The sequence below is a fragment of the Mangifera indica genome, chromosome 3 (assembly GCF_011075055.1).
Source record: "Mangifera indica cultivar Alphonso chromosome 3, CATAS_Mindica_2.1, whole genome shotgun sequence".
Classification (NCBI taxonomy): Eukaryota; Viridiplantae; Streptophyta; class Magnoliopsida; order Sapindales; family Anacardiaceae; genus Mangifera; species Mangifera indica.
The window spans coordinates 258,860-276,448 of NC_058139.1; the positions used below are offsets into that span (position 1 = coordinate 258,860).

Here is a 17,589-nt window from a genome sequence, read left to right on the forward strand (position 1 = left end):
ACTTGATTAAAGTTGGAATATTACTTAAATGTGTGGAGTCCTGTTAAAAATAAAAAAAAGTTAACAAATGGAAAAGGACACTATAAGCATCAGATCATGGGGTCCTCCCCCAACTTTCAACAACATTTCTTCAGGTTCCACATGGATGTCTCCTTTTTATCTTTCACAGGGTCCACGCAATTTGACAATACTAGTAATTTTCCGATTACTGTTAAACACCATGTCTATCTATGTATAAGAAATGGACATTAGCAGAGACATCCTTTCATTTCACTGCTGAATGAGGATGAGAGTAGCTCATAAGTCAAATCTTGTTGAACAAAAGTGGCATCCTTCTGTTTACAACTATTATTATTGTCATGCTTTTATGCAATAGGTGCATGTTCACACGCATAATCACAATCCTAGACAAGAAAATAGAAAAAAGGGCATCTCTTTTGGGCTAGAAATGGACTGATTATCTTTCGATTTTTTTCTGAAATTTATGCTATCATCTCTGTTCTCCAAGACCCAAATGAGAGAGAGAGAGACCAAAATGTTGAATATGTGAGGACAGGGGAGGGAATTGAAGATAGGTTTAGTACAAGTGAACTATGATTATGAGGAACATTTTGGGCTGCAAGGGGTCCCCAATTACTACAACTGGCTTTAATACCAACTATTTCACAAATCTCAACTACCTATATACATGGCCTAACTGTTGGACCCCTTCCTTTTAGAATTGAACCCAACAGCGGCCCGATGTCCAAATCAATATTCATTTACGCAATAATAAACTATGAAATGAGCATCTTCTTCATTGCTAGCCTATTCATTCACACATCCATTGATATAACAAAGAGATTTTAGCAGTCTATTTCATTAGTTATACATCATTCTTGGAGTCCAACCGTTAAACCAATAAATCCCAAGGAGATTAGTTTTAGAGTACACTTTTAAGTTGTGATGTTAGACCTAAGTCCTCTTCACCACACTTTGAAATTTGACAACTTACCAATTATTTTACCCGCGGTTCTTTTTTTTTTTTTTTTTTTAATCTTGTCACAGCCATACATTCACAGTATTAAAGCAATAATTACGACAATGTCGGGTTATCTATTGTTCTCATTCCTAATCGATTGTTTCTCCCATCTTCTTCACACCACCCTATCCAAGTTACCATCAAAACTTTCATTAAGATCACACCTGATTTGAAGATGTCGATCTAAAAGCATTAGCCAATTTCCGCTTAAGGTTAAGAACACTCAGTGGCAATTGCATTTTTACCATCCCTGAATAGTTTTCTACTTCAATTTTAAAGACCCAAGCGAACCCAGACAGACAGACAAAAAAAAAAAAAAAACTGACCCAGCCAGATTCCATAATTATGTATATTCTTAAAACAATTACAATGGAGCGCTTAATAACAATGCGAAAGAGGGAGGACATTTCATACTGAGCTCACATACAAGTCACAATACCAGCCAAACGACATTTCAAATATGATTACCTCGGTTGGCAATGTTCTAAGGTCGTTGAAAATAAAATGGTAAACGAGTTCAGTTGCATCAACAGACACTGATATGTGGCTTGGCAAGATTTAATTATTTTAAACATCAGACCTACCATTACAACCACCACCCGGCTATCTATGTTAACCTGTCAATCCAACTATTGAAGTCTATAACCTAAAACACATGTTAATGACTATAAAGAAATTCTTACCACCATATGCAAGTTCAATTTATCTCCTCATTAAAAAGGAAAGAGAATTCAGTTAATAATAATCTAGAACATGAGATCTGACTTGAGAGCAAAATATTGAATCATCTGGGAATACAATAAGTATGAAACTGACCTTAACGTCACAACAAAGATTTAAGTTTACAAAAAGGTGATCTGCAGTCATAAAATTAGCATCATGTTTCAATTGAAGTGATATTTAAACTTCAAGTGCAGAGTCCTACATTTATTCTAGGCCATGGAATGATGTAAATAGTCACAACCATAAGACAGACACTACATGTACTATATATCACCTTTTGGCTAAGCTTTGCCACTTAGTTGTAAAAGCCAGATAGCTGGAAGTCAACTATTTCAATGTTCCGAGCTTCCCTGTCATAGGCAAGCAAAAATTTGCAGTGGGAGCATTTTTTTTTTTGTTTTGTTTTGATAATAACTAGCTTGCATATTTTATGAATACCATGACTTGATCTCATTCTCAAAGTACTCACCCCCAATTAAAGCTAATCCATCCAACACAACATGAGAATATAAATAAAACATTTTAAGAGAAAATTATCCCTTCACCCAAAAAGCAAGTATTGATCAGTCACTAAGGGCAACAACAATGTGACACACCTAACAGTAGGGGTATAGTAACTGTCACGAATGTCCATTTTTAACATGCATTTGCTTAATTATGATATCGTGAGGCACCATACTTTCTTTTGAAGAGTATGAAATGCCTAGATTTTGCATCGCAGAATGATATACTATCACATCATGAGCTCATTAACTTAATGAAGAACAAATTGAAACACAACCAGTGCTTCAGTAGTGACCCCAAATAATCACGTATCAGTACTTACAGGTACTATGACATTCACAACATACATCAAAGTTCTATGAAATTACCTGCTATAGTTACTCAAAATTACAAAAAGACAGAAAGGACATGAGTAGGTATGATTCTACCTCAAGTCTCGAAATCAAATCAGCCCGATTACAATTCAAACTCCTCCTCAAGCTTCAAAGCCTCAGCTGCAGCTTCCTCTTCTTCTTCATCAATTACAAAGTATGGGTTATGTGCCTCTGGCTTAAACTTATAACCGGTGAACACATAAAACGCCAGTGTGGCCAACTCTCCTGCCACCACACTCGTCCACAGGTACTTATAAGAAGTTATAGTCTCAAGAGCGTAAACCACCACACGGGTAAAGTAGATGTAACAGATAACCACAATATAATAATGCCTAAACAAGGTAAGCTTCATCAAATTAACGGCAGCCTTGCCGTCTGTCCTAGCAGCCTCCCTCAAATTCTTGATCGACCAAACAATTGGGAACAATACGGCACAGCAACACACAACATCTACGAGCAAGAACACTTGCTTCCACGTAATCCAATCCTGACCATATGGCCCCGTTTCATCAATAACAACCTGGGCAATATTGGCAACCACCTGAAGTGGGATCACAATCATCAAAACCTTCTTTTCTTTATCCTGTAAATACGGTTTCAAAAACGACCACCCAGTACCGATCAACACGATTAACGTGAAGAGCATGATACCTTTAAAAAAGCTGAAAATATAAAACAAAATGTCCCAACCATGTGCGCTACCGGTGCGTTTAATGTACGATTTATCTTCGGCTTCACAAAGTAAATTCAACGCCTTCATAATCACGACGGCCAGCATGAAGAAGTGGATCCTGAAAACGGTTTGTCGTTTTTTGTAAAGAACGTGGATCCAGAGTCCGGCGAGAACGAAATAGATTAATGAAAAGAGGAAATAAACCCTAGGGAGAACCGTTTCTCCGGCGGAGAGATAATCACGATTGTTTGATCTTCCTTCGAGATTGTACATGGCCGAATGAACGTCCATGGAGACCTTGACTTGTTGGAGACAATTAGCAAAAACAAGCGAGTACTGATCGGAATCACTTTCAACAAAGAGAGTGGAAAATTCGGATTTTCCGTTGAGTTTATCGAAGGTGAAGACGGGCTTAATGAGATTTGATTGAAGTGCGCAGGTGACCTCCCCATCTTCGAGCTGTTGGAGCACGTGGAGCCAAGAGTCACGCGTGCAGAGGAAGAATCCGACTTTTGAGAAGTCAAGATCAGGATTACGATCGGAGAGTGTGATCTTAGAAACGTTGAGCTCAAGGCGGCCCCGGTGGGCGAAACCAAACTCATCAAAAGCGATAATCGGGCGGGCGTCGGATCGGATCTCTGTAAAACGGATTTCAGCAAAAGAAAGTGAGAACAAAAAGAATAGAAACGAGAAGAAGAGAAAGGATTTAGGGAAAGCCATTAGATCTGAGAAGAACTTGCTGAGCGAGAGAAAATACAGATGAGATATTGCCTCCAGTCTCCTTGGGTCTTTCACTTGGCCGTTTATTTTGGATTGACCAGACCAGAGGGAGCAGGCAAAGATTTAATTACGAAATTGGGGCTCATTAAAACAGTTTCTACGATTATGCCACGAGGAAGCAGAGATTTGAAGTTTGTGAAATGGGCTTCTTTTGACGTTTGGACCACGGGGTGGACCTTCATGAATGAGACAGGCCCAAAGCTGCATGAAGAAAAATTGGGCTGAATCGATTGAGTTACCCAATTTTAAATTTGAGTTTGAATAAGCCGTATTCAGATCCAGAATTGAATTCATTCTCATAAAATAAATCAAATTCAAGTCTCAGTAGCGATTTTGAATTAAGTTTTGTTCAAACTCATCCGGATAAAATATAGCCCAAAACAAAAAACCAAAAACTAATTATACATATAACTTACATAAAGACAAGTAAATTATGACTTGCTCAAACAATCTTACAGATTTCGAGCATACCCGGAATCATTATAGATCCAGTTTTACTTTTATAACTACCCTTTAATGCCAATCCTCAAGAAAGAGACTACAGAGATATATTTAATTTGTGGCAGTTTGGGATGAGAAAAAAGCAAGGGCACCCACAAACGGTGCATTGATATAAGTAGCAGGTTCAGATTGCTGATAGTTATTACGATCATCAGAGAAATTGTCTTTATTATCAGGACCACCTAATATGGCACCAACGAGGGTATTAGGATTGGATGAGGAAGAGTAGAGGTACTGAAACCCATCGTTGCAATCAATGTGATCAGGATGTGCATGAATTGAGGGTAGAGATGAGCCTCTGTGATGAACATGCTGTGGAAACTTCGGTCCAAACCCCACCATGTAAGACATTTTTGCTGGATTATCACCTAAAATGTAGTCCACCTGCTTCTTCGCTAGTGTTATAAGATTTCCTGCTGTTACAGTTGAAGTCCCGCATGTGACAGACCCTCCATTTGATTTAAGATACTTGGCGTATGTTAAGAGGAGCAAAGATGTGGAAGTAACATACTGCAAATTGCTCTCACTTGCTTTGTACAGAAGTCCTCCTGTAAATGTAATTCACCATTATAATTAAGAATGAAGTGGTTACATATTAGTTGAAAAACAGAGGCAATGGGATTGTATCGTTGACCTGGTGTATATTGAGCTTGGAAACTAGATGATCCTGGAATTAAAGAGCATATGTAGCTGTCCGAGTGAGCTTTGTATGATTGAAATGCTTGTGTGTTTTCTTCTAAGAACGCCTGTGAAATAACACAGCTTAAATAAGCTTCTGTTCAATTTTGAAATATTGCACAAGGGACATGATCAGGAATTGAGTTTTAGAATAAACCTTGGAAAGAAGGACCTTGGTTCCTGCTCGTTTGTCGTCCCAACTAAAAGAGTAGTCATCGTCGTTTGCTCCCAATGTTTGGCCATTGGATTCGATGTAAGACAAGTATGAACTGTTCTGTGAAGCTCTATGTAGCCATGATGCACCCCAGAGAAGCTCGTCCTAATTTACAGAATTGGGGTCAGTGACAGTGATGATGATGATTGACTTGATATATATATATTAGGCAAGAGCCATCTGATGTGTCTTACTTGGTATCCAGAGTAAGAGCAGTAAAATGGGCAAACCACTGAGTTAAGGGAGTCACTATAAGATCCTCTGTACTTGTCTGCAAAATCGAATACCTGCACCAAAACAATCCAGATTCTTGTAAACAGAATTGTTGGGGAAAAAAAAGAAGATTTATCTTGGAAACATTAGGCTGTTTTTGATGCATGGATATTACCTTCATGGCGGTTTTAAGCAATCTGGAGGAGTAAGAAGGATCGGAATCTTTAAAAACAAGAGAAGCTGCAGCTAGTGCTGCGGCCGTCTCTGCTGCTACATCAGACCCTGGGTTCTGAGTGGAGACTTTGTACACATTTCGTGGCGTGTCCATGTCTTCGGGTCTCTCCCAGCAACGGTGATCCTTATTTGGATCTCCTACCTGTAGCATGAACAGCAGGAAACCAAACTATTTTCTTAACGTTTTCTATCATCTGCATGCTTCATAAGTCATTCTACATGTGCTATTCTACAATGACACCCTTTAAATGTGCTGAATGAGACATCAATATGAATCCATGCAAAGTTTGTTATTCTTTATGTGGGCTTGTATGCATCTCAGAATATGTTAAAGTTTGGCTTACTTGGACGTATAAGGTGCCAGGAGTAGCAGTAGCTGCCTTTAAAAGATAATCCGTGCTCCAACGGATGGCAGTTTTGGCATAATCAACCTGGTTCTTCATTAAGCTACCAAATTCAATCACACTCCAGGACAGTAGTGTAGTTGTAAAAGCCAAAGGCAGGCCAAACTTTACGTTATCGCCTGCATCATAATACCCACCCACTAGGTCCACCTGAAATTCAACGTTTAGTATCATATTAATTGTCAAATCACTGAAGCATTATGAACCATAATATAATTAACAACGTTATACATGGTAAGAGGAACCGTCAGAGAGCCCGGAATTTCCCCTCCATGTGAGCCGCTGGTTAGACGGCAATTTGCCAGATCGCTGTCCCTCAAAAAAAAGGATGGACTTTTCAAGAGCATCAGAATAATCCTGAAAGGTAAAAGCAGAGGAAACTAAGCTAAGTGAAACGAGAGTTAAGCTAAGAATCAGCATTGTTGATGGAAATGTAGTAGTGGAGGAAGGAGCCATTTTCTTCCCTCTTGGCAACTTCCACAAAATCAGATATTATAGTTGAATACTACAACACTACTACTAAGCAGCAGCGCTAGCTAATGAGATCAGTGAGGCTGATGGGTTGGAAAATGTTGAGGTGGTGAAGCAATTTATAGAAAAAAAAAAAAAAGGGCAGGAATTAAGATGGATAGTCGTTGGTCGTTGAGACTAAAGAGAAAGAAAGAGTCATGGTGTTCACGAGATCAGCTGATAAATTCGGACGTTTGTAGTGAGAAAAATATTCAAATTTTATCCATAGCGTAAGATTAGGAGCATTAAAGTCGTGCTTTAAAGATAATAAAGACAGGACTACAGTGTAAATCCTCAGTAGTCACTGGTATTTTTCGTGAAGTCTGGTACAAGTTTGACATATAAAATAAGACGCAGAAATCAAGTGAGAAAATTAGGGGATTTGAACTTTGGATGCCGTGATTACTGGTGTTGAATTGTGCATAAACTTAAATTTGTCTGTAGCAACAAAGTCACGGCCTACAAAGACGAATCACATGAGTCTCTAAAGGTTACATCGGAGAAAATCTGAGATTTTGCAGTTATCAAGTTGCATGAACAGTTTTGTTAGTTAAAATTTGGAACTGTGTTGCACATGAATCAGCATTTCGTAAAAGAAAGCATCATCTTCTGCGTATTAATGCGGCTTGATTTTTGGAACTTCTCTTGGACTTTCCAGAGACAACTGTATATACAATAGAAATTTATTGGCCACATTCTTACTGATTTTGACAAGAAATAAAGAATAATAGCATTGATTTCCCCTTAAAATCAGCTAATTGATCTTGTATTGTATAATCAAATTGTACCATGATGAGTTCTACTAGTCTTTCTTTGATGGAAGATAAAATTGTTTTACTTGTGCAAATTATCTGCAACGATTGGAGGGCTTTCTCGAGATAATATAGCTTCTATTGTCGTTATAATATGCATTCAAAGCAACAAACCCAATCAGGGCGGGTGCCAAAATTGCTACAAAGTTAATTCTGACATATTTCTTTGCAGGTTTCCAATTATTGTATGTCCACTCCATCATAGAAACACGAACCCGCATATTTCATATCTGATGAGAATATTCTTTGCTACAGGGGAGCCAAAACTAGTCTGCTGATTTTCTACATATCAACAATAGAAGGGGCTGATTGTTTTCCAATTTTCCACATATCTCATTATCAAATTTTTTGCTCAACAATTCCAAAGGGTAGTAAAACTGGTGAAGTACTAGAACTTTCAAAGTAAAAGTTTAAGTTCGAACCTTTGATACACTTGTAAAACCTTGACTTATTTAGTACAGTAATTGTGAATTTGATCACTCTACTCCTAACACAGAATACAACTGTTTATATCTCTATATCAAACTTCTTAAGTAACACCCGGTCTAAAGTAGAAACCCATGTGATCAATACTCTATGAATATGTTGGGTTAATCAATGCTTCTGGAAACATATGCACTTATAGGCACACACAATCTACTGCATTGAGGAATCTACCACATATTTTTCTGGTAAATATCACGCAACAAGGTTTAGATAAATGTGGTAAGAAATTGCTGAGGCCATTACAAGAAGAGAGGTTTGCTTGCTCAACCATTGCTGTTAAATGCCTATGCCATCCAAAAGCATTGACAAACGGGGATCGCTTAGTGACTCTACTTCGATCTATAATCATTGATCCATGGATTCAGCTTCAAAAACCATAGGTTCATTTTAAATTGCTTGTTTCTGCATTTCTCTCTTTTAACAAGCTTTAAGTGGTAACCCATACTCATTAGTATCTACTGTCTGTACATGCAGATTTACTCATGTAAACAACCATTTTGAATAACACTATATCTTCTTCAAGATGATTGAACAAACAAGGTCAAGCACTCATTCTACTCGTACGTCAAATAACAAGCATCAATAATAGGGAAATAGTAGGAGAATTAACTATCATGCATATTTTTGGTCAAGTTATGTTAGTACTAATCAAAGAGTTCTTTCTCTTCCATTTTCACAAAAACAAGTTTCATAGTCCTTATAGAGCAGCCTATATTAATTTGTTTTGAAATTTACAAAATGAAAGAAAAAAAATGTAGTAATTATGCCTGAACTTTGGAACTTTAAAGATAACCTATCTTGTATACTGTGTATATGGCCAAGGCAAATAGACCTTGGAGGTGCATATCAGCATATGACATAAAATAATTTATGTATTTCCATTTCCAGTTACAAATTGAACTGTAGGAAGTAAAAATCCTCAACCTTGCAATTTATGACAAACAGGGGAGTTGGGGTTTGCCATTGAACCTGCAGATGATGTGAAAGTTAGAAACCAAGAAATGAAAGAAATTAACAGTTTGTTCATGATATAATAGAAGTCTCAGTCTTACATATGTCTGCAAAACAGGGCTGGGTGGATACTGGATCCTCTTCAAATGGGGGAGGAGCTTGGCCATATACCATTTCACAACTCATATCTTCAAAATCTGCAGATAAATACAATCGGAATTCTATATATATTTTGAGTAGATCATTTTTCAGATTATTATTTGAGCAGAATCAAGTAATTTCTTGTGTGCAAAACTTCATGAACAATTTATTACTAAAGCAGTTACAGTTAGGCATAAAATGGGCAGCATAAAGAAACCAAGAGAATGAGACTTCATACTGGGAATCATGGTCAAGGGAAGACCAAATTCATTGGTGAAGAAATCTTGAGTAGGAATCTTGCACATATTTACACACATTCCAACACAACCACTATTCTCCAGGTACCTTGATGGGAAATAATTTGTCAGAAATTACAATTAATGTTTCAGTTGATTGCTGCAACTAGAAAAAACTTGAGAATGAAACAACTAAATAAATGCTTCAATTTCATAGTTAAGAGATAGACCAAAGAGTTTGTACCTGCACTTCTTTATAAAAACTCCACTTCTTTGCTTCTCTCCGTTTACCTCAACTTCCACAACCTATTGAATCCATTCGTATATATTGTGCCAACCAATTTAGTTTCTTTCTTCCCATACATATAGTAATGCAGGTACAAATTATGGTCTTACCTCAGAAGGTCCAACTAACCAGTGGAAGAAAGGCACTGTCAATGCAGCATTGAATTCTGCAGCCCACTTTGTTGGTGGAAATAATTTTCTGAACTGAAGAAACAACTACTAATTGTAATCAAACATGCAGCAAATTGAACCATTTCCAGATTACATAGTATGTGATTCAATGATGAGCCTTTCAAGTAATTAAAGCCCCTCCCCATATTTGCTAAAATCCTATATGAGCTGAAGCAATTTCATTATGGAGAAAACATTGATAAAAAATAAATGAAGTATTAAGAAACAAGAATTCTCATTATCCACCTGAGCTGGCGCACCTGGAGGGAGCATGGACAAGAGCACTTCCCTAACCACTTCTTGTTGCTGCATTCTTGACCTTCCTTGCATTACTCTCTTTGAAACATCCACAAAACTCTCGTAGTCATAATCAAACCAACCCTTTTTCTTAAATTCCGTCCCAGATTTCACTGGAGCTGCAAACTTCTCCATCTTGCGTGCAAATAATGTCATAAAGGCCTTCTCAAAGAACCCATCATTGTACTTTGTTTTCTGTCCTAAGGGAGCTGGCTCCCCGGACGGCTCAGCAATGCCACAACGGATAAAGCTTCCAGTTCGTTGTCTTTTTAATAACAGATGATGTTGAGGAGAAGGAAGCTGAACTACTTGGAGGCTTAAAACCGCCATGAATTTGTTATATTTTCTTTTTTTAGTCCAAATGAGAGTGAAAACTCAAACTTGGGAAGCAAATCAGGTAAGTGGCAGCCTTGATTTTGAGATCCGCACCAGGAAAAGAATAAAAAAGGTGAAGAGCAGCTGTTTGGTGGAGTTTTGCTTTGCTTCTGCTTGGCAAAATTATGGCCATACATACATTACTGAGAAGAGATTATTTCCCTCGTAATTTATTTATTGGCTCCTATTACTTATTGAATTACTGAAGTAACCTGCCTAACTTTAAGTCATTCCAGGCTCTAATGTCATATGCATTGAACATTTTGAGGTTTTATCAGGGTAATAGAGGAATTCCGAGCTTGAAGTTGACTATCAAATCCATGCGTATGAAAGATGATCTGAAGAAACTGAGGTTATAATATATGCCACGACTGAATTTTCGCAATTTAGTAGATGTGATGAATGCTGAAGGAGCTGGTCTAAGGGCACGTGGCCCCATTTTAACCTTCTTACTGTTGTAACTTTCATCTATTGAGATATATAAACTAGGGAAATTGAAATTTTTAGCACTTTTTTATTTCGTGTATACAAAATTGTCACCTATCCTAAAGCTTTCACAAATATACCACAACAGTACCCACCTTCCCCAAAATACCCCTCTTCAATCTTTCATGCATAAATTCTCTCTCCTCTTCTCTGCAACTATTTTTTCTCTTCTTCCTCTTCTTCCAAAGTTATAAAGAAATCACTCTCTCTTCTCCCTCATCTCAAAAAACAAAAGCAACAAATTACTTTGAAGAATTCTTCAGATTAAGAATTCTTCAAAGTAAGAATTTAAAAAAAAAAAGATCAACCCACAAAAAAACTCAACTACATCTATTTTATATCCTGGAAAAAATAACCATCAAAGAAGATCATTTAATAAGATTTAACTGGAAAAAAAATTAACATTTAAGGATTAAAACTGAAAAAAAAATTGTGATTAACCGAAAAAAAAAACAAACGTAGGCGTGAAATTCTAGAAATTATTCTTGTGTTGTACATATAAGGAATATATTATAATATTATAATAATATATATTATATTATATTATTATATATAATAATATATATAATATATTATTTTATTATAATATTATAATAATATTAAAATATATTATATTATTAATAATTATATATTTTATATATATATAAAAGGGTTGGCGAAATCGCCAACCCTTGGCGTCGCCAAGGGTTGGCGATTCCGCCAACCATTTATATTAATATATATATAATATATTATTATATTAATTTTTTATATTATTATATAATATATTATAATATTATTATATTATAATATATATAAAGGGTTGGTGGCCGGCAACCCTTTATATTAATATATATAATATATTATATTATAATATTATATATTTTATATATTATTATATTAAAATATTAATTTTATATATTATTATAATATATTATATAATATTATATTATACATAATATATTATAATATATAATTATATAATATAATTATAATATTCTAATTAAAAATATAATATAAATAATATATTATATTATATATAATATATTATATAATTATAATTATATATTATAATATATTATATTAATATATAATATAATTATATATATATAATTAAGTAATTATATATATATATATATATATAAATAATGGGTTGGCGGAATCGCCAACCCCTGGCGTACGCCAAGGGTTGGCGATTCCGCCAACCCTGGCAACAATATATATATAATATTATATATATTATTAAATATATATAATATTATATATTATAATATGCAATTACTAATATTATAATAATATAATATATTATTTTATTATAATATTAATATAATATTATAATAAAATAATATATTATAATAAAATATATAATTATTATATTATAATATAAATAATATTATAATATAATAATTATAATAATAAAATTAAATGATTGATGCTCCTGAAGTGATCCATGCAGAGAATCTCTATAATATGAGGAAGGAATCCCAGCAGCATTTCAATAATATCCTAAGAATTTTTTTTGTCAATTTGATTTTAGGTCAATTTTTATTGATGTGGGAAATTAGAAATTTTGAGAATTATTATGTCAACATTTTCCACCTCACTTGCTTTACTTTATAAAGGGTGGGCCCACCCTCATTAATGTTACAGACTAATTTCCCTTATCGCCAACCCAAACTCCTTTTACATATATATATATATATATATATATATATATATATATATATATATATATATATGAATACTATATATAAATATATTATAATATAATATTATAATATGTATTCATATATATTATAACAATAAAACTATGTGTACCCACTTTGGATACACAAATATGTACACATTTATATGTGTCATCATGTGATTGGATGATTTTGAATTAAGAATAACACAATAACCAATCACATGATGACACATATGAGTGTGTATACATTTGTGTACCCAAAATGGGTACACATAGTATTGCTCATATTATAATATTATATATAATATATTATAATATATAATTTTAATATTTTATTTATATATATTATATAATATATTATAATATATAATATAAAATATAATAATTATATTATATTAATATTAATATTATAATATATTATATATTATAATATTATATTATTAATATAAATTAAAAATGGACGCCAACCCTTTTGGCGCCAAGGGTTGGCGTACTACCTTTTTTTTTTATTTTTAATATTATAATATTAATATTATCTATTAATATATTAATATTATATATAAAATATGTTTTATATATTATTATATTAATATATTATTTATATAATATAATATATTATTTATATTATTATAATTATATATTTTATTATAATATATTATTTTATTATAATATTATATTAATATTATAATAAAATAATATATTATATTATTATAATATTAGTAATTGCATATTATAATATATAATATTATATATATTTAATAATATATATAATATTATATATATATTGTTGCCAGGGTTGGCGGAATCGCCAACCCTTGGCGTACGCCAGGGGTTGGCGATTCCGCCAACCCATTATTTATATATATATATATATAATTACTTAATTATATATATATATAATTATATTATATATTAATATAATATATTATAATTATATAATATATTATATATAATATAATATATTATTTATATTATATTTTTAATTAGAATATTATAATTATATTATATAATTATATATTATAATATATTATGTATAATATAATATTATATAATATATTATAATAATATATAAAATTAATATTTTAATATAATAATATATAAAATATAAAATATTATAATATAATATATTTTATATATTAATATAAAGGGTTGGCGTCCACCAACCCTTTATATATATTATAATATAATAATATTATAATATATTATATAATAATATAAAAAATTAATATAATAATATATTATATATATATTAATATAAATGGTTGGCGGAATCGCCAACCCTTGGCGTCGCCAAGGGTTGGCGAGTTCGCCAACCCTTGGCGTCGCCAAGGGTTGGCGAGTTCGCCAACCCTTTTATATATATATAAAATATATAATTATTAATAATATAATATATTCCTTATATGTACAGCACAAGAATAATTTTCAGAATTTCACGCCTATGTTTGTTTTTTTTTCGGTTAATCACAATTTTTTTTTTCAGTTTTAATCCTTAAATGTTAATTTTTTTTCCAGTTAAATCTTACTAAATGATCTTCTTTGATGGTTATTTTTTCTAGGATATAAAATGGATGTAGTTGAGTTTTTTTGTGGGTTGATCTTTTTTTTTTTAAATTCTTACTTTGAAGAATTCTTAATCTGAAGAATTCTTCAAAGTAATTTGTTGCTTTTGTTTTTGGAGATGAGGGAGAAGAGAGAGTGATTTCTTTATAACTTTGGAAGAAGAGGAAGAAGAGAAAAAATAGTTGCAGAGAAGAGGAGAGAGAATTTATGCATGAAAGATTGAAGAGGGGTATTTTGGGGAAGGTGGGTACTGTTGTGGTATATTTGTGAAAGCTTTAGGATAGGTGGCAATTTTGTATACACGGAATAAAAAAGTGCTAAAAATTTCAATTTCCCTATAAACTACTTGTTCAATAGACTTTTATCCAGATGCTCGCTTGAGTCAAGTAGGGAAGATCTTTGTTGAATGTAAAAGTTAACAGAGCATGTAAACAATATGATGACATCTCGGTTGAATCTACTTGTTCAACTTGTTTTACAGGATATAACCATATCTATCTCTAAAGTTCCAGGAAAAAAGTTAGTTTACTCATGGTCATAAAATCACTTCTTTTTAATAGTGATTCATTCAAACAAGATTGAACAAGGTTTAGTTTTAATTTAATTTGAATATAAAAAAGTTAGTTTGAAAATGACGAACTAATTCAAATTTGACTTAAAAATAATTTAATTTTAAATTTAGCTCAAGTATTTTTAAACTTAAATATTTAAATAAGTTTGCATTTGGTTTATTTGATTTGAAATCGAGTTTGGATAAATCAAATCTTGTTTATGAACAAACTCACTTAATATGAAGGCCAAAGGACTATTTCCCACCCAAGGTTTAGTGAAAGGACAAATTCCCATTCATTAACTTTCAAAAGCCTAAATACCTACTCATTTATTAAAATTTTCTGTTAGAGTCAAGGGTAAAATTTTTATTTAATAAAAATATTTAAAAAATTAAAAATTTATCACATTTTCCCCCTAGGTTTAAAAATATGACAATTCCCCCTTAGTTTAGTTTTAAAATATTACTTTTTCCCCATTTAGGGCTTTATCTTTTTCTCATTGAACCGCCCCCCAAACTTTTGAAAACTTTATTTGGCCCCCTCTCCTTCAACTTCAGATTTTCCAGCTAGGGTTTTAAAATTCTGACGACTTCTCCCACTATGTCCAGCATCATCCTTTACTTAAGACTGAGTTGTCATTGACCTTGCCTTCTCTCTGATGTAAGAGCGATCCTCTGATGATGACGTGATGCTATTTCTTTTCTCTCAAGTTCGTCGCACATCTCTTCTCCATGGGAATTTCATCCAGGTGGTCACCGACTTCAAGCACGACACCTATCGAGGGAGAAGTTATTGCCAACGAGGAGAGCTGAAGAGAACTCAGACGTCATGGTTGAATAATGACGCATTTCCTCTCAATGATTTCGTGTTTGTCAATCTGTTAATAGTGTCATTGGGAAGAGAGAGCGCCCAGAAGGAAGAATAGAAACGATGACGGCTCTGTATGAAGCAGTGGTTGTCACCGGAGACAGAGGAAGGACGATCACCAAAAAGTTATCTATAGAATGAAACTCAAAAAAGGTGAAACTAAAAGTTTCAAAAAATTGGGGGCAACTATAAAACAGAATAATATGGGGGAAACCTTAATTCGGGGGTGAAAAAAATTTAGCCAAACTGAAAAAATTTGGATGGGGGGAAATGTTAGCTTTTAAACTTTGGGGGGAATGTGACACTTTTTTAGTTTTTTAAATATTTTTATCTAATAACAATTTTACCCTTGATCTAACAGTGAATTTTAACAGATTGGTGGGTATTTAGATTTTTGAAAATTAATGAATGAAAATTTGTCCTTTCACTAAACCTTGGGTGGAACATAGTCCTTTGGCCTAATATTAATAAGGCCAAAAGACTTATTCCCACCTAAGGTTTGATGTGTAAGTATTGAAAATCCAAACTCTTATTCATGAGTTGTTAAAATTAATTAATCCAGTTAGTTTTAACGATAAAATCGTCATTTAACTTAAAATATTAAAAAATATAAAATTGTATTTCATTTCTTCCATAAACCCTAAAATACTATATTTCTCCCTAAATAATTTTGAAAAGTAAACTTTTACCTCTTGCTAGGCTTAAAATTTTTTGGTGACCTTCCTTCTTCGGCTGGCTATCTTCTCTTCCCAAGACCAATGTAACCTATTTCCGATTACCTTCTCTTCTCACTCTTCATCATCTCTAGCTTTCTTTGACAACACTAACTAAGACGTCGTCTTTGTTTGGATAAAGACGAAACATCTTTATCAACATTGATTGGATCTAAATGAAGATAAAACATCTTCGTCAATGTTAACAAAAACGAAAATGTCATCTTCTTATGGATTTGGATGAATACACTCTGTCTTCATCTAGATGAGAAAACGTTGCCAACGTACAATCTTTGTCTTCATATCCTTTCTCTGGAGATGGATTTTGTTGGTTGTTAGAAAGAGACTAGACACATAACGTAGGAAAATGTTAACCCTAATAGAGGAAATAGTTCATTTTTTAAAGTTTATTTTTCAAAATTATTAGTAGGAGAACTTATTAATTTTTAAAACTATGAAGGAAAATATGATAAAATTTTATATTTTTAATATTTTAGGTTAAATAATGATTTTATTATTTGAATTAATTGATTTTATTAGTTTTAATAACTCAACAATTTAAGTTTGTAACATACCTTGAGCGGGAATAAGTTTTTTTGCCTAAGAATAATCAATAATACTGTAAATATATCAATGAAGCATCTTCTTGTGATGGACATATGTATTTAGCTTATTGGCTACTTGCACCCAACAAGGTCCACTGGATTTGGGTCGTAAGCTCAGCACGAACTACTTTTGCAAAACCAAACAGCTAGAGGTAGAGGCCACTCAATTTGGTCCATCAGCCCAGTACATAAGTCAGATTGACAGAATGACTTTACAAAATTGATTCCGTTAACACTCTTTTCGGTCTTCTTCTTGGTTACCATTATCAGCATCAGACAGATTACAAGGAGCGGCATGCGCAGGATATGGAATGAATCACGTTGAAGGCCAAAGGATTCATTCTCAACTCAAAGATTGTTGTTTTCTCACATTTTTATTTTTTTAATTTTAAAAAACTTTTTACTTAAAATTAATCAAATCTGTTAGTTTTAATATTTTATCTTATTTTTCTTTTTTAAATCATAAAAAATAATAATTTTTCTTGATCCAAGTTTTAAAAAATAATATTTTTTTTCTAAAAGTTTATTCTTCAATCTCTAATGTCATTGCCGATA

General features: G+C 32.9%; 3 protein-coding genes across 4 annotated transcripts; all 3 read right to left on the reverse strand.

The window, feature by feature from the left end:
- Window positions 1-2,498: 2,498 nt before the first annotated feature.
- LOC123212062 (protein CANDIDATE G-PROTEIN COUPLED RECEPTOR 7-like) lies at window positions 2,499-4,132 on the reverse strand. Its single transcript, XM_044631097.1, has one exon. It carries the CDS (start codon window positions 4,013-4,015, stop codon window positions 2,705-2,707), a length of 1,311 nt encoding a protein of 436 aa, XP_044487032.1. The 5' UTR covers window positions 4,016-4,132; the 3' UTR covers window positions 2,499-2,704.
- Window positions 4,133-4,364: 232 nt separating this feature from the next.
- On the reverse strand, window positions 4,365-6,871 carry LOC123210351 (endoglucanase 1-like). Its single transcript, XM_044628645.1, has 7 exons — window positions 6,551-6,871; window positions 6,260-6,469; window positions 5,857-6,057; window positions 5,663-5,755; window positions 5,412-5,573; window positions 5,211-5,322; window positions 4,365-5,124 (listed from the first exon to the last, which is right to left on the reverse strand). The coding sequence occupies exons 1-7, from the start codon at window positions 6,773-6,775 to the stop codon at window positions 4,628-4,630; spliced, it is 1,500 nt and encodes a 499-aa protein (XP_044484580.1). The 5' UTR covers window positions 6,776-6,871; the 3' UTR covers window positions 4,365-4,627.
- Window positions 6,872-8,818: 1,947 nt separating this feature from the next.
- On the reverse strand, window positions 8,819-10,716 carry LOC123210352 (beta-carotene isomerase D27, chloroplastic). Of its 2 annotated transcripts, none has more exons than XM_044628646.1 (6): window positions 10,158-10,716; window positions 9,852-9,944; window positions 9,700-9,761; window positions 9,458-9,564; window positions 9,180-9,299; window positions 8,819-9,096 (listed from the first exon to the last, which is right to left on the reverse strand). In XM_044628646.1, exons 1-6 carry the CDS (start codon window positions 10,536-10,538, stop codon window positions 9,047-9,049), a joined length of 813 nt encoding a protein of 270 aa, XP_044484581.1. In that variant the 5' UTR covers window positions 10,539-10,716; the 3' UTR covers window positions 8,819-9,046. The 2 variants fall into 2 exon arrangements, with proteins under 2 accessions (XP_044484581.1, XP_044484582.1); XM_044628647.1 differs by having other exon boundaries at window positions 9,180-9,275; window positions 10,158-10,712.
- Between the last annotated feature and the right edge of the window lie 6,873 nt (window positions 10,717-17,589).

Excerpts from the sequence above, each read along its gene's own strand:
- LOC123212062 (XM_044631097.1), bottom strand. The coding sequence starts at position 4,015 with ATGGCTTTCCCTAAATCCTTTCTCTTCTTCTCGTTTCTATTCTTTTTG.
- LOC123210351 (XM_044628645.1), bottom strand. The coding sequence starts at position 6,775 with ATGGCTCCTTCCTCCACTACTACATTTCCATCAACAATGCTGATTCTT. Across the intron at positions 6,470-6,550 it reads CTGACGGTTCCTCTTACCAT|GTGGACCTAGTGGGTGGGTA; the intron begins GTATAACGTTGT and ends GTTGAATTTCAG. Across the intron at positions 5,323-5,411 it reads CCAAGGTCCTTCTTTCCAAG|GCGTTCTTAGAAGAAAACAC; the intron begins GTTTATTCTAAA and ends GTTATTTCACAG.
- LOC123210352 (XM_044628646.1), bottom strand. The coding sequence starts at position 10,538 with ATGGCGGTTTTAAGCCTCCAAGTAGTTCAGCTTCCTTCTCCTCAACAT. Across the intron at positions 9,945-10,157 it reads CTCCAGGTGCGCCAGCTCAG|TTCAGAAAATTATTTCCACC; the intron begins GTGGATAATGAG and ends TTGTTTCTTCAG. Across the intron at positions 9,300-9,457 it reads TCCCTTGACCATGATTCCCA|AATTCCGATTGTATTTATCT; the intron begins GTATGAAGTCTC and ends AAATATATATAG.